This window comes from Eubalaena glacialis, chromosome 11 (assembly GCF_028564815.1).
Source record: "Eubalaena glacialis isolate mEubGla1 chromosome 11, mEubGla1.1.hap2.+ XY, whole genome shotgun sequence".
Lineage (NCBI taxonomy): Eukaryota > Metazoa > Chordata > Mammalia > Artiodactyla > Balaenidae > Eubalaena > Eubalaena glacialis.
This window is the reverse complement of record NC_083726.1, coordinates 69,587,575-69,611,472: the sequence shown is the minus strand read 5'-3', so window position 1 is coordinate 69,611,472 and position 23,898 is coordinate 69,587,575. Positions and strand designations below refer to the sequence as shown.

At 39.1% G+C, this 23,898-nt stretch overlaps 1 protein-coding gene across 3 annotated transcripts in view; it reads right to left on the bottom strand.

Annotated features, from left to right (window-relative positions):
* NELL2 (neural EGFL like 2) overlaps window positions 1-23,898 on the bottom strand; it is a 481,448-nt gene that overhangs the window by 364,689 nt on the left and 92,861 nt on the right. Inside the window, exons 1-3 of one of the 3 annotated variants that reach the window (XM_061206303.1) lie at window positions 6,055-6,097; window positions 5,260-5,345; window positions 4,693-4,821 (exon numbers count right to left, since the gene is read on the bottom strand). In XM_061206303.1, coding sequence (XP_061062286.1) covers window positions 4,693-4,821; window positions 5,260-5,314 — 184 coding nt within the window. In that variant the 5' untranslated portion in view covers window positions 5,315-5,345; window positions 6,055-6,097. Of the gene's footprint in view, window positions 1-4,692; window positions 4,822-5,259; window positions 5,346-5,739; window positions 5,894-6,054; window positions 6,098-23,898 lie in introns of those variants that run through there. The other 2 variants (XM_061206305.1, XM_061206304.1) reach the window with 2 other exon arrangements.

The window sequence follows — 23,898 nt, the reverse complement described above, 5'->3', positions numbered from 1 at the left end:
CACTGGGCTAAAATCAAGGTGTCAGCTATGCTGTGTTCCTTCTGGACACACTAAATGAAAATCTGTTTTCTTGCTTTTCTAAATTCTGGAGACTGCCCACATTCTTTGGTCGTGGCCCACTTTTATCTTCAAAGCCAGCAATGGCAGGTCTAGTCATTCTTCTTTGCATCACTCTGACACTGACTCTTCTATATCCCTCTTCCAGATTTAAAGGACCTTTGTGATTACATGAGGCCTACCCAGATCATCCAAGATTTGCAACCTTAATTCCCCCTTGACATGTAACACAACATATTCTCTGTTCCTAGGCTTAGGACGTGAACATCTCTGAGGGACTATTATTCTGCCCACCACAATATATCTTGTATAATGATAAATTTTCAATTCTTCTGTATAAATATGATCTACTGTGTAAACTGATCCGTGCTTTCTTTGTTTGCTTCATTTCATATCATAACGCTTACATTTCCACTACTCTGGATTTCTTCCATTTTCTCAAATGCACCATGCTCATTTCAGGTCAGGATCTTTGCTCATGCTATTTCCTTTGCCTGTGTTACTCTTCCCTTCTGAATCCCCACAGCTCCTCTTCCCCAGACTACTCTATCAGCTATCAGCTTAAATGACTCTCCTTCAAAGACAGTTTCCTTGATCCTGTGACTCCCTAAACAAGAATGTAGATTCCCATTACATCCTTAGTTTCTCTTCATATCATTTATCTTAATAGTGACTAAATTATTATCTGTGTAATTGTTTGTTTAATGACTATTTTTAAGGCACTATGAAAGTAAAGTTCTAACTTCATTTGTTATAGGCCTAACACCTAGCAGAATAGGTGCACAAAAAAATTCTTCATAACATTAATTTTATAATTTAGGGTACTGAAGCTCATAGAAATTAAGTAACTTCACCATAGGAACACAACTAATGAAATTCCACTTGGGTATAACTGGTTTCAAAGCCCATCTCTTAGTCATTGTGTTTTTCTATTCTAATGCAGCATCAAAATGACCATTGTCTCTAAGTCCACAGATACTCTCTGATCTTCATACTGAAGAAAAGTACTCACTGCCACCTCACTTTCCTTAATGCAGTTACCGTTGCCTAGTCAAGCCAATGACTCACCACCAAATGCCCAATTTCATTCCTGTTTTCAAATACTGGCAAAAGGTAGACTTGTGAACATTTTTTTTCCTTTAAAATCTTAAAGTTCTTTAAAACTAATTACTAAATATTTATTTCCCAATGACCAACTCAGGGAAAAAAAAATATGCTTTGATTTTATCTACTCCTCTCGTGGGGATTAGTGACATTATAAAATCTGTGAACACCTTAGAAGAAACTTTATTAAACCAACAGAGGAAACTATCTAGTTTGGGAACCTGGCCAGACAAACTGTTAAAACCAAAGATCTAAAAATCATGTTAGAAAGTCCTAGAACTATGCTTCTGTATACTCTCATTCTTGGTGTCTCATGTACGAAGAGGAAAGATTATTATAATCATTATCTTGAAGAATATTCCCTAGACTTTAAACAAGGTTGGTAGAATTCTATTTATAATTGCACTAGCCCTTAACATTTCAGAATTCTTTACAACCTTTCATAGGTCTTTTGACTGTCAGCACCTGGTCCTCTATTTTTTAAAACCATAAGTGTATTTTTGTGGCTATCAGTCAGACTGTAGCTAGAAATACATGAAAGATCTTGATATAGATTCCAAACTGTTGCCTGGTCACTTTTTTCTTTTGAAAAGTATTATAATTGGCACAGATCAAAAGCCACATGTATCAACAGATGATCTAATTTAGCATCTTATTACTTCAATTTCCAAAGCAACTATAAACCAAATTTCAACAACAAAACAATTTTAGTGATGCTATATATGATAAAAATCAGGTATGACTTTGAAATACATTTCTACTTGCTTTTATTATATATATGTAATAAATATAATAGTTACTAAGTAATAGATTCTTAGTGCACAATAATTTACAAAAACTATTTAGTTTCTAAAAGTACTGAATTATAAGCATATTAAAAAACAATAAAGAGAAGAATGAACTAGCCAAATGGAGAAGCAATATTAAATGAGCAAAAATCATTGGGAAATTGTATGTTGAGATTTTTTTAATTTAAAGATAAGAGACAAAAGAAGATAGTTATATTACTGCACAAGAGATTTGATGGTTCAAAAAGCTCTTCCATCTATTTGGAACATATCTAATAGCACAAAATAACTTATCTGATAGGTTTATGTGAAAGCTGAGAGCACCTCACAGGTTTGTAATGTGTTACTATTCCTGCTATGCCATTTTGAAGACTATACAAAAATATCCGCAGCACCCTCAATTCACTATAAAGCGAATCCATAAAATCTTCAGAGGCTGAAAGCTTTTGTTTCTCTAAAATCCATGTAATCCCAGTGAAGCCCAGAACTGACTTCTTAAAAACAGTTTCCACATTCTAATAGCAGAGAAAAGACCTTTCCAAGGTAATGCAAAACTATCAAGCAGGGCCAAAGGTCTACCTGTTGTCAATTTTATAATCTAAATCTGAGAATAAGAGAAATCATTAGAGCATAATAAACACATCAGTAATACATGCCTACTGACAACACAGCAGGTAGCAAGTACTTGCTGATTGATTGGCTATATGAAATAAGGTGCATAATTTGGCAAGAAATAAAACTTTACATCTCCAAATCTCGTAAACTATATTTGTCAGGCATTTACTCTATCTAAATATTGTGCTTGGTACCAACAAGGAAACAAAACAATTCATCAATGTGCATTGATATGTAGTAAGTATGGTCAATTCATTTGCAACACAATGCCTACCTTGAAGAACTGACAATTTAAATAAAAATGAATATTAAACATTTCTTATAAAAATTTAACCAGGAAAAGATATTGGTGCCTTGAGACTATTTCCTAGAAATTGTCTAGCATCAGAACATAAAATGCACAGTCCTGAAGGTTTCTATTTGTGACAGCTCAGACGGTCTTCAGAGAAAGGCAGGAAGAACACCAATATAATTTAAAGGAACTTTGGAAATTTTAAGGGCACTTCAGCGCCATTTGTTTATCAGGAGCTTTAGCTTCTGTAAAGCTTTCCAGTTAATCAAATTGGCAGCCCTGAAATAATTCTGTTTCCAGCTCACAGGGATTGAAAAATCAGAGATTGAAAAAAAAGGAGAAGAAGAAAAAGAGAAAAACAGGAGCTTAACTCGAATGACACTTTTATTCCGCTCTGTGAATTTTGCTGACAGTCTAAGTCTTATTTCCTTTATTAGATTTGGTCATTGTTTTTAAAGGAGTCAATATCCAAATCACACCCCCACTCCCCACCAAAAAAAAAGAACTGTAAGTAAATAAAATATTATCACGAATATCCCTCACAATAAAAGCATTTAGTGGGCTCACCATAATTGAAACAGAAAATTGCATTTAACTTATTGTTAAGAGTAAACTTGCTTTAAATAAATGCAACACATGTCAATTTCCTCCTTTTCCAACTGTCAGCTTTGGTGTTACTGCCCATGGTGACACATACTGGCTATACCACGCAACAACACCACTACAGAAACACTCAAGTTTTATTTTATGCCTATTTCTTGGTGGCAAATTTGCTGAAGTGGTTTTATTTTGCATATCCAACTCTTTAGTAATTATGAGTTGCACTTTTTTTGAAGCCACAGCACCGAAATCACAAAAGAAAAACTGGGTGGGGTGGGGAGAAGATGCTTTAGTCAGTCCATCAAATATGTTAAATCAAATTCCATTTCTCTTTTGCCTTCATCTGTACTTTACCATATGTGAAACTAGTCTTTCTGTATGTGTTTAGCTACCTTTTAGAAGCTCATGTTACAGCACCTTCCCACAAACCAAGCAATCTTCAAAACGGTTGGTAAATCAAAGCTGAAGGATCGATGCATTGGAATTTGCTTTGACTACATAACACACCTAAATATAAATTTAAATGTAGACACTTGTGCATAGCCAAAGTCCACTGACTTCAAAAAAAAAGTTTTAAAATCCTAAGTACACGATTAATGGTGAGACAAAGTATACTTCTGAATTAACATTTACTTGAAATATTTTCAAAATAATTTTTAAGAGAATATTATTTCCTTTCTCCTGTCATTGATGGAGAAGAATCAATATCTTTCAGTGAGGAATCTTGTCTCAAATATAGTGTGTTTGTGACATCCAGTAGTTCAAACTATTGAAAGATATTAATTTTTCCACAAAGCTACCCACATAAAGAAATTCCTCTGCAACTGGACACCACTGTACCTGAAACTTTCAGAGAGCAGTGTCTTAACTAAGATTAAGCTACCGTATTCCCTACCTAAATCAATTTCACCCAAATGAGGCGTTTGTGTTATAATTCATTGTTACCCAGGCTCTAAAATCAACCATCTGCCATCGGAGTTTCTGTACAGTAATTAAGGGACTATCCATTAGAACTGGCAAGAGTACAAACTAAGAAAGAGGAGGGGGCGGGGGAAGAGAGAAACCAAGCCACTTAAAAAGAGATAGAAGGTGTGTGTATTTCACACTGACCCCTCCACATCTCAGCTCAGATGTCATCCATGAGGCAAAACAGAAGTTAGGAGCAGCGGTCAGGCCAGCTCCTCCCGGGGTTATCCGAACTGAAACCGCACTGGGGACTGAGCACGCGCCTCTTACCTTGGAAAAGAAAGGCTTTCGTCCCATTATGTAGCCCGGGGACCTGGCGCACTCCGGTCGTGGACTCCCCAAGTCCTAACTCCGTTAAGACGTCAATCTGTTGGGAGGGGTCCACACCAAGCCCCCAGACTGGTGGGAGTGGGGGAGGGAGGAGGAAAGAAAGAAAAACCTCCATCAAAATACAAGTCTTCCTCCAAGGCAGCAAAGAACCGCGTCTTAGAGACAATATTGGAAACGGACAAGAGGCGACTCCCTCCGCTGCCTTACCTGAGATCAGCAATCAAGCTTTAAAGAGCGGAGCACCCAGTCCCATTTCCGTGACCTACTTTAAACCCCTCTCGGTGCAAAGTTCCCCTTGGCCCTCAGACCCTGGACTAGGGTTGTGACCCGCCCTGCGGTCTCCAAGACAAGCACAGAAAAAAATCCAAATCCAAACCCACCCCCTACTCCAAGCTTCCCACTCCAGACCTACTTCAGGCGATGGAAGAGCGAGGCGTCCCCAGGCAGCTCGGGCTGCCCCGAGGCGGGGGCCATCCCTTCTCCCGCCCCAGCTCTGAGGCCACTCACCTGCTCCGAGACCGAAGAGCAAACAGAATGTTCTCAGTAAGACCCGAGACTCCATGGTGTGGATCTGCTCAGTCCATCGTCTCCCTCTTTAAAAATAAAAATCGAAGAGGTTCTTGGAATCAAGCGGGAAAAAGAGCGTTTGTCTTTCCTGCCGCTGCCTTGGATTTACTGATTAGTAAGAGGAGTACGATTTGGCTGCCTAAGAAAAAAAAGGGAGGACCCCCCAGGCGCGTGCAGAACTTAGACCCTCCAACGCGCACATCATTCCCACACACAGAACCCAGGCGGCGGGGCGCAGGCTGGGAGGGGGCCGGGAGGGAGGGGTCGGACTCGCCGGGGGCTGCTCCGCCGGGGAATTAGCTCCGGAGCCGGATCAAAGCAGCCGAAGGCACGCACACCCGGAGGAAGGGAGGCCGCCCCAAGAAAGCCGGGGCTGGGGCGGCCCCGCACCCGCCTGTCTTCCCCCCCCCCCGCCCGAACCTGTTGTAAAGGCAGAGACAATGGAGAGAGCGCTCGGAGACACGCGGAGGAGAGACGGCTCCTCGGAGAGGGAGGGGCGGGCCGGGAGGCGGGGAGAGAAGGAGAAGGGAGGGAGCCCGAGGGCGAGGCCCCGCGCCCCGTGTCCCTCTCCCGCACGGGCTCCTCGGTCTCCAAGCCCCGTCTAGCGAGCCCCGGAGCCGTTGCAGCCTCCGCCCTCCTTCTCCCTCTCTCGCCGACCCCGGCAATTCCAACCTCCTTCGGGAACGAAAGATTCTATTTCAAGGTGCTAAGTTGATGGGCGGTCTTTGCTCTCACCCCGCGATTTCGGGCGCCTGTCTAGAAGGACGGAGAGAGAAAGGACCACCCAGTCGCAGAAGGCGAGGCTAGAAGGAGACGCACTCGCCCGCCCTTAAGGAAAGGAGGGAAGCCCGCGTACAATCGCGCAACCCCGGGGACTAGAGAGGGGACTGCCTCTCGGGGGGTTGCGGAGGAAGACTGCTAAGGCAAGCTAGACTCCCATGGTGGGGCTGGAAGTAGAGGGAAACTGGCGGAGACGGTTGGCGAGCCTGGGAAGCCCTGGGAGCTCTGCGGGAGAGGTTCCCTAGCCGGGGCGGGGCGCTGGAGAGCTTCCCCCGCGCGGAGAGCGCAGGGGAGAACTTAGCCAGGAACTGCTGGACAGCTCCGGGACCTCGCGCGCCCCCTGCCAAACACAGCGCCCAGACCCGGGCTCTGGTTCTCCAGGACAGCAGGAGGCAAGGCCAACAGAGTCAGCGTGCCTAACCATCCCGAAAAGAAGAGAGAAAAGATGATGATAGATAGATGATAGATAGATAGATGACGATAGATAGATAGGTAGATAGGTAGATAGATAGATAGATAATGACACACACGGGGGATGGGGTCGAGGGGCGGAGAAACGAGCAGAAGACGACTACGGAGCCTGGGCAAGAGAGAAGAGCCACCCCATCGCTGACCACACTCATGCAGGCTCCACCCACCCTTCACCGTATGCACCGAAACCATAACAGTGAGGTCATCTGAGATCTAATTCTCAGCAGGCAAAAGTATACTTGAGGTTAACAGCATATAGTATTCTATAGCCCTTAAATTTTGAGGTAAATTTTGAATAATGACATTAAAGTCCCATACTGAAAAAGTAAGTTTCAAAAGCGATTAAATTGTTAATCTGTACAAAGATCAACTGAGTTTCTTAACTTTCCATCCAAACAAGTAGATTCTGAATTCTCCAAAAGGATCCTACACAGCTAGTTACCAAAATACCTACTGGGTAGAGTCTGAGGCTCCAGTAGAGCAATATGTACTATATTATACTATAATGGGATGAGGGGAACATACTTAGCTCTGTCCTTGGAATGTTTAAGGGAAAAAAATCAGAATCTGGAAGCTTTTCCAAATTAAGTTTTAATGCTCTCTCCTTGTCAGTTTTTCCATTTGATTCTATCTGTAATTTTGTAAACTTTGAGAAATATTCCAGTATATATATGTGATGAAATACTGTTTTATGTAACTTTGTAAATTTGCAAAACTACACAAAATGAAATTAATGTAATTGAATTGAATTAATTCAAAGGAAATTATTCACCATGAAATTAAAGATCTTTCTATAGCACTACAACCAAAATAATGAACTGTAATAAGTATCTACAAAAGTTACATTAAAACTTGAAACATAAAATGAGAGGGAAAAGTAAATATACATATGCACACATATTTACATGTAGAAGTTCTCCTAACCTACCTGCACTCAACCAAATCATAGAATCAGGGGTACTCGCCAATCTCTGACTCTCACCTATGACATGCTGAAAGCTGGGGGTTAGTAAACTTGTCACATATGCTTATGCTCCCTCCAGAGGAGTAGTATTTTTTATCCAGAATTATTCCAGTTGAACCTGCTATGGTAAATATGTGACCTAATTAAATTTATGAGTACAGAGAAGAGCTGTTTCCATAAAATGGAAATGCAAAGCTTTAGAAAACCATAATAAAGGTGAATCATTGTATTATTTAGGGCAGAGGTTCTCAACCTTAGAGCTATTAACATTTTAAGGTTGGATAGCTCTTTGTTAGGATTGTCCTGTGCCTTGCAGGATGATTAAAAGCATCCCTGGTCTTTACCCACTAAATGCCAGTATTTTTAATATTCCATTTTATTTTTATGTCTTATAACTATATCATTTTGTGTAGCTTTTTAAATTTCTGTTGTAGGGAATACAATATACATACTTTTCACCATCTACTCTAAAGTCCATGTGTTACTTCTTGAATTGGAATGTAGAAATTTTACCACCATATTGGTCCCTTTATCCTCACCCCTTTAAGTTGTGATTGTCTTATGTATTAAACAGGTCCTTTATACAACGTTAAAATTTTTGCTTTCAATCATTGTGATAGGCATAATAATGCTCTCTCCCCCAGCACACACACACACACACACACACACACACACACACACACACAAAGGAACACAACCTTGCCAACACCTTGATTTTAGCCCAGTGAAATCCGTTTTAGACTTCTGAACTACAGAACTGTAAGATAATAAATTTCTATTGTTTTAATCACTAAATTTGTGGTAATTCGTTTCAGCATTCACAGAAAACTAATATAAATACTAACCACATAAAGTTCAGTCAAAATGGTAGACTCTACTGACCCTGAAAGAATCCTCTTCTATTCATAAATACATCACAAAGCTAAATAAAATTTTCAAGATTTTTTTATTCATAGATGAACTTTAAATAAAAAATGAAAGAAAAAATTTCCAGATGCTAGGGGAAAACAGAGATAGCTGAAAATTGGCAGAAAAAGGAGTAACTCATGCAATGATTGGGAGAGGGTAGGACACAGGGTTTCGGACACAGTAGGGGCCTTAAGACAATGGGGTAGGATTTTAACATCCACACAAGAACTGGAAACAATGAATTATGGCCAAAGCCAGAAGATGTGAAGATGTTATTGATCCCTCCAATAAAAATAGGGAGATATGAATGATTATATTACACATACATACACATATATTTTGCAGAAATTGGCCCAAGAATTGACAAGAATGCTTGCCAGCTGTGCATGACCATAGGTGGAAAACAAAGTCACCTGTAATAAATGTCAAATCTCAAGCCTTGGCACTTATAAGCACATGGTCCAAAATTACATCTGCACTGGTATAAGAAATTATAAAATCAGAAATGAGAATAAAACCCCTAGAGTCTCCTGAAGAAGCAAATGTAAAATTTCCATTAAGGGAGCTTCCACAACTTCTGGCATATAAGAGAAAAAATTCTGATGAAGATATAATAACAATAATTTCAATAGCAATAATAAATTGCATTGAAGTAAAATACCATGAAAACGAGTCAGGAGACAAACATACAAAAAAAAAAGAGAATTAGAATCTCATGAACTCAGAATATCAGAAAAACGTGATCAAAAAGTATTTAAAAATATATTTTAAATGATTGGAGTTTTTTAAGGAATAGAAAAAAATAATGAAGGAACAGAACTGTATGAGGAAATACTAGGCAGATTTCAAAGGAAACCAAAAGGAACTTCTAGACACAAAAGCATATTTAAAAAAAATTTTTTTTAAAACACTGGCTAGAAAAAGCAGCAGATAAAATAGAGCTGAAAATTAGAGAACAAAAAAATCTGGGAATAAAAAATGAGATCTGAAGATATTATTGAAAATCTGGCAAGAATGATACAAAGATGAAAAATGTGAACACTGTTACAATTAGAAGATCCAAACACAATTACTTAGAGATGTAAAATAAGAGACTAGAGAGAATGGAAGTAGATAGTGTTATTGGAAATATTTAAACAAATAAGAGTGAAAAGCTTTCAAGAACTAAAGCATGCATGAGAATCTAATCCTGGGTGAGATGGAATAAGCACACCCCAGCCTCTCTCTCCCACTTAATGCTACCAAACCTGGACAGAATGCATGGAGTATTTGAGGACTCTGAAAATTAAGTAGTAGCAGGCAAATTGAGAAAGAAGACCAGAGTTTGAAGTACCACCATAGTGACAGTGAGTAATTCTAAGAAATACACCATCACCCAAGTCACAGACTGCCTCTGGGTGGTACGCACATAAGATAAATCTGAATACACTACAAAGTCTTTGAAATCTCTCCAAAGAAGGCTAGTCAAAGCTGACAGTCTATACCCAACTGGGCCAATTGCCTGCTTTTTTAAAATAAATTGACATTCTCCCTGGTACTTAAAATTCATAGTACTTACCATATTCAAATGTTCAAGATATAATCTGAAATTATTTGGCATATGAAAAACCAGGGAAACTTCAACTTACATAAGAAAAATAAACTCAACAGATACCAATGCCAGGATGACAAAGATGTTGGAATTATCTGGAAAAGACATTTAAAAAGCTATTAAAAAATACTCCATAAAACAAGGGCAAACACTCTTGAAACAAATAAAAAGATAGAAAGTGGCAGCAACTAAATAAAAGATATAAAAAAAGAACAAAGTGGAAATGTTAGAACTGGAAAGCATAATAACAGAAATTTTTTTTTAATGTCTGAAACATTTATATTAACATATTTCCATGCAGATAACCCAATGAAAGTTTAGTATTAGTTGTTCTGCTTGTTTGTTTGTTTGTTTATACTGCAGGTTCTTATTAGATATCAATTTTATACACATCAGTGTATACATGTCAATCCCAATCGCCCAATTCAAAACACCACCATCCCCACCCCACTGCAGTTTTCCCCCCTTGGTGTCCATATGTCTTTCCTCTACATCTGTGTCTCAACTTGTGCCCTGCAAACCGGCTCATCTGCACGATTTTTCTATGTTCCACATACATGCGTTAATATACGATATTTGTTTTTCTCGTTCTGACTTAATTCACTCTGTATGACAGTCTCTAGATCCATCCACGTCTCAACAAAAGACTCAATTTCGTTCCTTTTTATGGCTGAGTAATATTCCATTGTATATATGTACCACAACTTCTTTATCCATTCGTCTGTCAATGGGCATTTAGGTTGCTTCCATGTCCTGGCTATTGTAAATAGTGCTGCAATGAACATTGGGGTGCATGTGTATTTTTGAATTATGGTTTTCTCTGGGTATACGCCCAGTAGTGGGATTGCTGGATCATATGGTAAATCTATTTTTAGTTTTTTAAGGAACCTCCATACTGTTCTCCATAGTGGCTGTATCAATTTACATTCCCACCAACAGTGCAAGAGGGTTCCCTTTTCTCCACGCCCTCTCCAGAATTTGTTGTTTGTAGATTTTCTGATGATGCCCATTCTAACTGGTGTGAGGTGATACCTCATTGTAGTTTTGATTTGCATTTCTCTAATAATTAGTGATGTTGAGCAGCTTTTCATGTGCTTCTTGGCCATCTGTATGTCTTCTTTGGAGAAATGTCTATTTAGGTCTTCTGCCCATTTTTGGATTGGGTTGTTTCTTTCTTTAATATTGAGCTGAATGAGCTGTTTATATATTTTGGAGATTAATCCTTTGTCCGTTGATTCATTTGCAAATATTTTCTCCCATTCTGAGGGTTGTCTTTTCGTCTTGTTTATGGTTTCCTTTGCTGTGCAAAATCTTTGAAGTTTCATTAGGTCCCATTTGTTTATTTTTGTTTTTATTTCCATTTCTCTAGGAGGTGGATCAAAAAAGATCTTGCTGTGAATTTTGTCAAAGAGTGTTCTTCCTATGTTTTCCTCTAGGAGTTTTATAGTGTCCGGTCTTACATTTAGGTCTCGAATCCATTTTGAGTTTATTTTTGTGTATGGTGTTAGGGAGTGTTCTAATTTCATTCTTTTACATGTAGCTGTTCAGTATTCCCAGCACCACTTATTGAGGAGACTGTCTTTTCTCCATGGTATATCTTTGCCTCCTTTGTCATAGATAAGTTGACCATAGGTGCGTGGGTTTATCTCTGGGCTTTCTATCTTGTTCCATTGATCTATGTTTCTGTTTTTGTGCCAGTACCATATTGTCTTGATTACTGTAGCTTTGTAGTATAGTCTGAAGTCAGGAGTCTGATTCCTCCAGCTCCGTTTTTTTCCCTCAAGATTGCTTTGGCTATTCGGGGTCTTTTGTGTCTCCAAACAAATTTTAAGATGATTTGTTCTAGTTCCGTAAAAAATGCCATTGGTTATTTAATAGGGATTGCATTGAATCTGTAGATTGCTTTGGGTAGTATAGTCATTTTCACAATATTGATTCTTCCAATCCAAGAACATGGTATATCTCTCCACCTGTTGGTATCATCTTTAATTTCTTTCATCAGTGTCTTATAGTTTTCTGCATACAGGTCTTTTGTCTCCCTAGGTAGGTTTATTCCTAGGTATTTTATTCTTTTTGTTGCAATGGTAAATGGGAGTGTTTCCATAATTTCTCTTTCAGATTTTTCATCATTAGTGTATAGGAATGCAAGAGATTTCTGTGCATTAATTTTGTATCCTGCAACTTTACCAAATTCATTGATTAGCTCTAGTAGTTTTCTGGTGGCATCTTTAGGATTCCCTATGTATAATATCATGTCATCTGCAAACAGTGACAGTTTTACTTGTTCTTTTCTAATTTGTATTCCTTTTATTTCTTTTTCTTCTCTGATTGCCGTGGCTAGGACTTCCAAAACTATGTGGAATAATAGTGGTGAGAGTGGAAACCCTTGTCTCATTCCTGATCTTAGAGGAAATGCTTCCAGTTTTTCACCATTGAGAATGATGTTTGCTGTGGGTTTGTCGTATATGGCCTTTATTATGTTGAGGTAGGTTCCCTCTATGCCCACTTTCTGGAGAGTTTTTATCATAAATGGGTATTGAATTTTGTCAAAAGCTTTTTCTGCATCTATTGAGATGATCATATGGTTTTTCTTCTTCAATTTCTAATATAGTGTATCACATTGATTGATTTGTGTATATTGAAGAATCTTTGCATCCCTGGGATAAATCCCACTTGATCGTGGTGTATGATCCTTTTAATGTGTTGTTGGATTCTGTTTGCTAGTATTTTGTTGAGGATTTTTGCATCTATGTTCATCAGTGATATTGGTCTGTAATTTTCTTTTTTTGTAGTATGTTTGTCTGGTTTTGGTATCAGGGTGATGGTGGTCTCATAGAATGAGTTTGGGAGTGTTCCTTCCTCTGCAATTTTTTGGAAGAGTTTGAGAAGGATGGGTGTTAGCTCTTCTCTAAATGTTTGATAGAATTCACCTGTGAAGCCATCTGGTCCTGGACTTTTGTTTGTTGGAAGATTTTTAATCACAGTTTCAGTTTCATTACTCATGATTGGTCTGTTCATATTCTCTATTTCTTCCTGGTTCAGTCTTGGAAGGTTATACCTTTCTAAGAATTTGTCCATTTCTTCCAGGTTTTCCATTTTATTGGCATAGAGTTCCTTGTAGTAGTCTCTTAGGGTGCTTTGTATTTCTGCGGTTGTAACTTCTCCTTTTTCGTTTCTAATTTTATTGATTTGAGTCCTCTCCCTCTTTTTCTTGATGAGTCTGGCCAATGGTTTATCAATTTTGTTTATCTTCTCAAAGAACCAGCTTTTAGTTTTATTGATCTTTGCTATTGTTTTCTTTGTTTCTATTTCATTTATTTCTGCTCTGATCTTTATGATTTCTTTCCTTCTGCTAACTTTGGGTTTTGTTTGTTCTTCTTTCTCTAGTTCCTTTAGGTGTAAGGTTAGATTGTTTACTTGAGATTTTTCTTGTTTCTTGAGGTAGGCTTGTATAGCTATAAACTTCCCTCTTAGAACTGCTTTTGCTGCATCCCATAGGTTTTGGATCGTCGTGTTTTCATTGTCATTTGTCTCTAGGTATTTTTTGATTTCCTCTTTGATTTCTTCAGTGATCTCTTGGTTATTTAGTAACGTATTGTTTAGCCTCCATGTGTTTGTGTTTTTTACGTTTTTTTCCCTATAATTCATTTCTAATCTCATAGCGTTGTGGTCAGAAAAGATGCTTGATATGATTTCAATTTTCTTAAATTTACTGAGGCTTGATTTGTGACCCAAGATGTGATCTATCCTGGAGAATGTTCCGTGTGCACTTGAGAAGAAAGTATAATCTGCTGTTTTTGGATGGAATGTTATATAAATATCCATTAAATCTATCTGGTCTATTGTGTCATTTAAAGCTTCTGTTTCCTTATTTATTTTCATTTTGGATGATCTGTCCATTGGTGTAAGTGAGGTGTTAAAGTCCCCCACTATTATTGTGTTACTGTTGATTTCCTCTTTTACAGCTGTTAGCAGTTGCCTTATGTATTGAGGTGCTCCTATGTTGGGTGCATATATATTTATAATTGCTATATCTTCTTGGATTGATCCCTTGTTCATTATGTAGTGTCCTTCCTTGTCTCTTGTAATATTCTTTATTTTAAAGTCTATTTTATCTGATATTAGTATTGCTACTCCAGCTTTCTTTTGATTTCCATTTGCATGGAATATCTTTTTCCATCCCCTCACTTTCAGTCTGTATGTGTCCCTAGGTCTGAAGTGGGTCTCTTGTAGACAGCATATATATGGGTCTTGTTTTTTTATCCATTCAGCAAGCCTGTGTCTTTTGGTTGGAGCATTTAATCCATTCACGTTTAAGGTAATTATCAATATGTATGTTCCTATGACCATTTTCTTAGTTGTTTTGTGTTTGTTTTTGTAGGTCCTTTTCTTCTCTTGTGTCTCCCACTTAGAGAAGTTCCTTTAGCATTTGTTGTAGAGCTGGTTTGGTGGTGCTGAATTCTCTTAGCTTTTGCTTGTCTGTAAAGCTTTTGATTTCTCCATCAAATCTGAATGAGATCCTTGCTGGGTAGAGTAATCTTGGTTGTAGGTTCTTCCCTTTCATCACTTTAAGTATATCATGCCACTCCCTTCTGGCTTGCAGAGTTTCTGCTGAGAAATCAGCTGTTAACCTTATGGGAGTTCCCTTGTATGTTACTTGTCATTTTTCCCTTGCTGCTTTCAATAATTTTTCTTTGTCTTTAATTTTTGCCAATTTGATTACTATGTGTCTCAGCGTGTTTCTCCTTCGGTTTATCCTGTATGGGACTTGCTGCGCTTCCTGGACTTGGGTGGCTATTTCCTTTCCCATGTTAGGGAAGTTTTCAACTATAACCTCTTCAAATATTTTCTCTGGTCCTTTCTCTCTCTCTTCTCCTTCTGGGACCCCTATAATGCAAATGTTGTTGCGTTTAATGTTGTCCCAGAAGTCTCTTAGGCTGTCTTCATTTCTTTTCATTCTTTTTTCTTTAGTCTGTTCCACAGCAGTGAATTCCGCCATTCTGTCTTCCAGGTCACTTATCTGTTCTTCTGCCTCAGTTATTCTGCTATTGATTCCTTCTAGTGTAGTTTTCATTTCAGTTATTGTATTGTTCATCTCTGTTTGTTTGTTCTTTAATTCTTCTAGGTCTTTGTTAAACATTTCTTGCATCTTCTCGATCTTTGCCTCCATTCTTATTCCGAGGTCCTGGATCATCTTCCCTATCATTATTCTGAATTCTTTTTCTGGAAGGTTGCCTATCTCCACTTCATTTAGTTGTTTTTCTGGGGTTTTATCTTGTTCCTTCATCTGGTATATAGCCCTCTGCCTTTACATGTTGTCTGTCTTTCTGTGAATGTGGTTTTTGTTCCACAGGCTGCAGGATTATAGTTTTTCTTACTTCTGCTGTCTGCCCTCTGGTGGTTGAGGCGATCCAAGAGGCTTGATGGGAGGCTCTGGTGGTGGGTAGAGCTGACTGTTGCTGTGGTGGTCAGAGCTCAGTAAAACTTTAATCCACTTGACTGTTGATGGGTGGGGCTGGGTTCCCTCCCTGTTGGTTGTTTTGCCTGAGGCAACCCAACACTGGAGCCTACCTGGGCTCTTTGGTGGGGCTAATAACAGACTCTGGGAGGGCTCACGCCAAGGAGTACTTCCCAGAACTTCTGCTGCCAGGGTCCTTGTCCCCACGGTGAAACAGAGCCACCCCCGCCTCTGCAGGAGACCTTCCAACACTAGCAGGTAGGTCTGGTTCAGTCTCCCCCGGGGTCACTGCTCCTTCTCCTGGGTCCCGATGCACACACTATTTTGTGTGCGCCCTCCAAGAGTGGGCTCTCTGTTTCCCCCAGTCCTGTTGAAGTCCTGCAATCAATTCCCACTAGGATTCAAAGTCTGATTCTCTATGAATTCCTCCTCCCGTTGCCGGACCCCCAGGTTGGGAAGCCTGATGTGGGGCTCAGAACCTTCACTCCAGTGGGTGGACTTCTGTGGTATAAGTGTTCGCCAGTCTGTGAGTCACACACCCACCACATATGGGATTTGATTTTATTCTGATTGAGCCCCTCCTACCGTCTCATTGTGGCTTCTCCTTTGTCTTTGGATGTGGGGTATCTTTTTTGGAGAGTTCCAGTGTCTTCCTGTCGATGATTGTCCAGCAGCTAGTTGTGATTCTGGTGTTCTCGCAAGAGGGAGTGATAGCACGTCCTTCTACTCCGCCATCTTCCTTAATCAGTAACTGAAATTTAATAACTCATTAGAATGGGCTCAGTAGCAGAATGGAGATAACAGAGGAAAGAGTCAGTGAACTTGAATTCAGATCAATTGAAATGATCCAATCTGAACAACAGAGAGTGTTTTTTGTTTGGTTGATTTCTGTTTTTGCTTTTATACTGTTTTTGTTGTTGTTGTTGCTTATTTTTAAGTGAATATAGCAAAAGAAATCTATGAGACAAAATCAAGGTAACCTTAATGCTATTAGGGTTCCAGGAGAGGAAAAAGAGTTCAATAGCAAAAAAAGTATTTCAAGAAATAATGGCCTAGAGGCAGAGTCAATTTGGCAGTGTGGGAAGACGCAGAGTTAGCTTCTCCCCACAGCTAGGGTGCCTGCCAGCCGCTGGTGGGGGACTCTGATGCCCAAAGAGATGGGAGGAACCCCAAGGTGAACCAGTAGGACATAGGGGGACTGAGTAGGGAGGAGAGGTGGAGGTCAGACAGGATTGATGCCCTTGAGGTTGGGGAGATCAGGAGAGGAAGGCAGCAGGAACTCACTGGGAAGAGTGGGAGAGGAGCTGAGGATGATCACCTGGCCCACTTGGGCTGGGAGCCTGCTGAGCTCCCAAGCCAGTACCCCCCCCCCAAAGCCCCATCCATGCTGCGTGGGTCCTGGGGGCATAGGAGGGAGGCCGGGGAGATCAGGAGAGGCAGGCAGGAGAGGCCTACAGGAGGGGCCCTCCAGGAAGTGGGAAAGGAGCCAAGGGCGTTTGCCTCACCCACTCAGGTCCAAAGAGCCTGCTGAGCTCCCAGGCCAATCTCCTGCCCTCCAAAGCCCCTTCCAGGTCGCATGGGTCTTTGGGGGCATAGGAAGGAGGCCAAGGGGAGAACAGAAGATGCAGGAGGGAGGGGCCCTCTGGGAGGAGCAGGAGAAGAGCAGAGGGTGATTGCCCTTCCCACTTGGGAATGGGAGCCTGCTGGGCTCCCAGGTGAGGTCCCCTGCCCTCTGAGACCAGGGGTGGGGGGCACGCCTGGGCCCTTTCTGTTGCTTGAGCCTAAGCCCCACTCCCCACAGCCCCTAGGGTCTTTTCCAGCCCTGTGGGTCCTGAGTATTGGCCCCGCCCACTGCCCAAACCTCGCCTTTGCTAAGGCCCTGCCCTCGACAGCCACCCCCCCACTTTTTTTTTTTCACTCCTCTTTTTTACTATTGTGGTACTGATGTACCTTCTGGTTGTTGATTCATCTATATTTTTATTTTTATATTCTTTCTAACATATCTGTTAGTTTCCTAGTCTAATTTTAGATTTTACTTTGTTATTGTTCTTTTCTTTTTTTTTTTGCTGCTCCATGGGGCTTGCAGGATCGTCATTCACGAGCCCAGGGTCGGGCCGAAGCTCATGCAGTGGGAATTCCGAGTCCGAACCACTCTAACAGAGAACCTCAGACCCCAGGGAATATTCATCGGAGTGAGGACTCACGGAGTTCGTCATATCAGCACCGAGACCCAGCTCTACAAAATAGCCTACAAACTCCAGTGCTGGAAGCCTCAGGCCAAACAACCAGTAAGACAGGAACACAATCCCACTCATAAAAAAAAAAAAAATGAGATGGCAAAAAAATAAGTCACAGATGAAGGAGCAAGGTAAAAACCTACAAGACCAAATAAATGAAGAGGAAATAGGCAATCAACCTGAAAAAGAATTCAGAGTAATGATAGTAAAGATGATCCAGAATCTCGGACATAGAATGGAGGCACGGATTGAGAAAATACAAGAAATGTTTAACAAAGATCTAGAAGAACTAAAGAACAAACAAACAGAGATGAACATAATAACTGAAATGAAAAATACACTAGAAGGAATCAATAACAGAATAACTGAGGCAGAAGAACAAATAAGTAAGCTTGAAGACAAAACGGTGGAAATAACTGCTGAGGAGCAGAATAAAGCAAAAAGAATGAAAAGAACTGAAGACAATCTCAGAGACCTCTGGGACAACACTAGATGCACCAACATTCAAATTATAGGGGTCCCAGAAGAAGAAGAGAAAAAGAAAGGGTCTGAGAAAATATTTGAAGAGATTATAGTTGAAAACTTCCCTAACATGGGAAAGGAAATGTCACCCAAATCCAGGAAGCACAGAGAGTCCCATACAGGATAAACTCTAGGAAAAACACACCAAGACACATATTAATCAAACTAACAAAAATTAAATTCAAAGAAAAAATATTAAAAGCAGCAAGGGAAAAACAAAAAATAACACACAAAGGAATCCCCATAATGTTATCAGCTGATTTTTCAGCGGAAGCTCTGCAGGCCAGAAGGGAGTGGCAGGATATATTTAAAGTGATGAAAGAGGAAAACCTACAACCAAGATTACTGTACCCAGCAAGGATCTCTACCCATTCAGATTTGATGGAGAGGTCAAAACCTTTACAGACAAGCAAAAGCTAAGAGAATTCAATACCACCAAACCAGCTTTACAACAAATGCTAAAGAAACTTCTCTAAGTGGGAAACACAAGAGAAGAAAAAGACCCACAAAACAAACCCAAAACAATTAAGAAAATGGTAATAGGAACATACATAACGATAATAAACTTGAATGTAAATGGATTAAATGCCCCAACCAAAAGACACAGGCTTGCTGAATGGGTACAAAAACAAGACCCATATATATGCTGTCTACAAGAGACCCACTTCAGACCTAGGGATACATACAGACTTAAAGTGAAGGGATGGAAAAAGATATTCCATGCAAATGGAAATCAAAAGAAAGCTGGAGTGGCAATACTCGTATCAGATAAAATAGACTTTAAAATAAAGACTATTACATGAGATAAGGAGGGACACTACATAATGATCAATCCAAGAAGATATAACAATTATAAATGTTAATGCACCCAATATAGGAGGACCTCAATACATAAGGCAAACGCTAACGACCATGAAAGGAGAAATGGACAGCAACACAATAATAGTAGGGGACTTTAACACCCCACTTACACCAATGGACAGATTATCCAAACAGAAAATAAATAAGGAAACACAAGCTTTAAATGACACAAGAGATCAGATAGATCTAATTGATATTTATAGAACATTCCACCCAAAAGTGGCAGAATGCACTTTCTTCTCAAGTGTACATGGAATATTCTTCAGGATAGAGCACATCTTGGGTCACAAATCAAGCCTCGGAAAATTTAAGAAAATTGAAATCATATCAAGCATCTTTTCTGACCACAATGCTATGAGACTGGAAATCAATTACAGGGAAAAAAACTGTAAAAAACACAAATACATGGAGGCTAAACAGTGTGCTACTAAATAACCAAGAGATCACTGAAGAAATCAAGAAGAAAATTAAAAAATACATCAAAACAAAAGACAATGAAAACACGACAACCCAAAACCTATGGGACATGGCAAAAGCAGTTTTAAGAGGGAAGTTTATAGCAATTCAATCTCACCTCAAGAAACAAGAAAAATCTCAAATAAACAATCTAACCCTACCCTTAAAACAACTAGAGAAAGAAGAACAAAGAAAACCCAAAGTCAGTAGAAGGAAAGAAATCATAAAGATCAGAGCAGAAATAAATGAAACAGAAATGAAGAAAACAATAGCAAAGAGCAATAAAACTAAAAGCTGGTTCTTTGAGAAGATAAACAAAATTAATAAACCATTAGCCAGGCTCATCACGAGAAACAGGGAGAGTATGCAAATCAATAAAATTAGAAATGAAAAACGAGAAATCACAACTGACACTGCAGAAATACAAATGTAAGAGACTACTACAAACAACTATATGCCAATAAAATGGACAACCACGAAGAAATGGACAAATTCTTGGAAAGGTACAATTTTCCAAGACTGAACCAGGAAGAATTAGAAAATATAAACAGACCTATCACAAATAATGAAATTGAAACCATAATTAAAAATCTTCCAACAAACGAAAGTCCAGGACCAGATGGCTTCACAGGCGAATTTTATCAAATATTTAGAGAAGAGCTAACACCTATCCTTCTCAAACTCTTCCAAAATATATCAGAGGGAGGAACACTCCCAAACTCATTCTACAAGGCCACCATCACCCTGATACCAAAACCAGACAAAGATATCACAAAAAAAGAAAATTATAGACCAATATCACTGATGAACATAGATGCAAAAATCCTGAACAAAATACTAGCAAACAGAATCCAACAGCATATTAAAAGATCATACACCATGATCAAGTGGGATTTACCCCAGGGATGCAGGGATTTTTCAATATACGCAAATCAATCAATGTGATACACCACATTAACAAATTAAGGAATAAAAACCACATGATCATCTCAATAGATGCAGAAAAAGCTTTTGACAAAATTCAATACCCATTTATGATAAAAACTCTCCAGAAAATGGGCATAGAGGGAACCTACCTCAACATAATAAAGGCCATATATGACAAATGCACAGCAAACATCATACTCAATGGTGAAAAACTGAAAGCATTTCCTCTAAGATCAGGAACAAGACAAGATGTCCACTCTCGCCACTCTTATTCAACATAGTTTTGGGAGTCCTAGCCATGGCAATCAGAGATGAAAAAGAAATAAAAGGAACCCAAATTGGAAAAGAAGAGGTAAAACTGTCACTGTTTGCAGATGACATGATACTATACATAGAAAATGCTAAAGATGCCACCAGAAAACTACTAGAACTAATCAATGAATTTGGTAACATTGCAGGTTACAAAATTAATGCACAGAAATCTCTGGCATTCCTATATACGAACAATGAAAAATCAGAAAGAAAAATTAAGGAAACATTCCCATTTACCATTGAAAAGAAAGAATAAAATACCTAGGCATAAACCTGCCTAAGGAGGCAAAAGACTCAGAAAACTATAAAACACTGATGAAAGAAATCAAAGGTGGCATAAACAGATGGAGAAATATACCATGTTCTTGGATTGGAAGAACCAATATTGTGAAAATGACTATACTACCCAAAGCAATCTACAGATTCAATGCAATCCCCATCAAACTACGAATGGCATTCTTCACAGAATTAGAAGAAAAAATTTTAATTTGTATGGAAACACAAAAGACCCTGAATAGCCAAAGCAATCTTGAGAAAGAAAAATGGAGTTGGAGGAATCAGGCGCCCAGACTTCAAACTATACCACAAAGCTACAGTAATCAAGACAGTATGGTACTGGCACAAACACAGAAATATAGATCAATGGTACAGGATAGAATGCCCAGAGATAAACCCACACACATATGGGCACCTAATTTACAACAAAGGAGGCAAGAACATATGAAGGAGAAAAGACAGGCTCTTCAAAAAGCGGTGCTGGGAAAACTGGACAGCTACATGTAAAAGAATGATATTAGAACACTACCTAACAACACACACAAAAATAAACTCCAAATGGAGTAAAGACTTAAATGTAAGACCACACACTATAAAGTTCTTAGAGGAAAACATAGGAAGAACACTATTTGACATAAACTACAGCAAGATCTTTTTTGACCCACCTCCTAGAGTAACAGAAATAAAAACAAAAATAAACAAATGGGACTTAATTAAACTTAAAAGTTTTTGCACAGCAAAGGAAACCACAAACAAGACAAAAAGACAACCCTCAGAATGCGAGAAAATATTTGCAAATGAAACAGACAAAGGATTAATCTCCAAAATATACAAACAGCTCATGGAGCTCAACATCAAAAAAACAAACAATCCAGTTAAAAAATGGGTGGAAGACCTAAATAGACATTTCAGCAAGGAAGACATACAGGTGGCCAAGAGGCACATGAAAAGATGCTCAACATCACTAATTATTAGAGAAATGCAAATCAAAACTACAATAAGTATCACCTCACACCAGTTAGAATGGCCATTATCAAAAAATCTAGGAACAATAAATGCTGGAAAGGGTGTGGTGAAAAGGGAACCCTCCTGCACTGTTGGTGGGAATGTAAATTGATACAACCACTATGGAAAACAGTATGGAGGTTCCTTAAAAAATTAAAAATAGAACTACCATATGACACAGCAATCCCACTACTGGGCATATACCCAGAGAAAACCATAATTCAGAAAGAGTCATGTACCACAATGTTCATTGCAGCACTATTTACAATAGCCAGGACATGGAACCAACCTAAATGTCCATCCACAGATGAATGGATAAAGAAGATGTGGCACATATATACAATGGAATATTACTCAGCCATAAAAAGAAATGAAATTGAGTTATTTGTAGTGAGGTGGATGGACCTAGAGTCTGTCACACAAGGTGAAGAAAGTCAGAAAGAGAAAAACAACTACCGTATGCTAACGCATATATACGGAATCTAAAAAAAAAAGAAAAAAGGTACTGATGAAGCTAGTTGTAGGGCAGGAATAAAGAGGTAGACATAGAGAATGGACTTGAGGACACGGGGTTGGAGGGCACAGCTGGGGTGAAGTGAGAGTAGCATCGACATATATACACTACTGAATGTAAAACAGTTGGCTGGTGGGAAACAGCAGCATAGCACAGGGAGATTGGCTCGGTGCTTTGCAATGACCTAGAGTGGTGGGATAGGGAGGATGGGAGGGAGGCTCAAGAGGGAGGGGATATGGGGACACGTGTGTGCATATGGTTGATTTGCTTTGTTGTGCAGCAGAAACTAACACAGTATTGTGAAGCAATTACACTCCTATAAAAATTGATTTAAAAAAATATATATATACATTAAGAAAAAAGAAATAATGGCCTTAGACTTCCTTAATCTGGAGAAAGACATAAACTTAGCAGATTCAAGGAGCTCAGTGAATTCCAAATAGGATAAATGCAAAGGAATCCATGGCCAACCATATCATAATCAAACTGCTGAAAACAATAGAAAAACAAAACTATCACAAAGAAAAAATTTTGAAAGCAACCAGAGAAAAATTATACTTTACTTATAGGGAAGCAACAGTTTAAATGAATGCAGGTTTCTCGTCAGAAGCCATGCAGGCCAGAAGGAAGGGAACAACATTTTTTAAAGTGCAGAAAAGAATTCTGTCATCCCAGAATTCAATATCTGGTGAAAATATCCTTCGTGAATAAAGATGAAGGGAAAGTACTCTCAGATTAAGAAAATCTATAAGAACTGGTTGCCAAAAAACCTGTTCTAAAAGAATTGCTAAAGGAAATCCTTCAGACAGACGGGAAATGATAATAGAAAGGCAACCAGCATATCAGTAATGAAGAAATAACAATAGAAATGGTAAATATCTGGGTAAACATAATAGATTATTCTTCTCTTGAGTCTTATAAAATATGTTTGATGGTTTTATTAGTTGTCTATTGATGCTATAACAAATTACCACAAACTTAGTGACTTAAAATAACACAAATTTATGATCTTACAGTATTGTAGGTCATAAATCTGACACTAGTCAATAGGCTAAGCTCAAAGCATTGACAAGGCTGTATTCCTTTCTACAGGAGAATCAATTTCCATACGTTTTGCAACTTTTAGAGAGTGTCTGTGTTCCTTGGCTCATTTCCCCCTTCTCCTATCCTCAAAGCCAGCAACAGCAGGCTAAGTCCTTCGCACAGTGGATTCTCTCTGATTCTCTGACTACAGTTCAGAAAGGTCCTTAACTTCTAGGGATATATATGATGACATTGGGGCTACCTCATAATCTA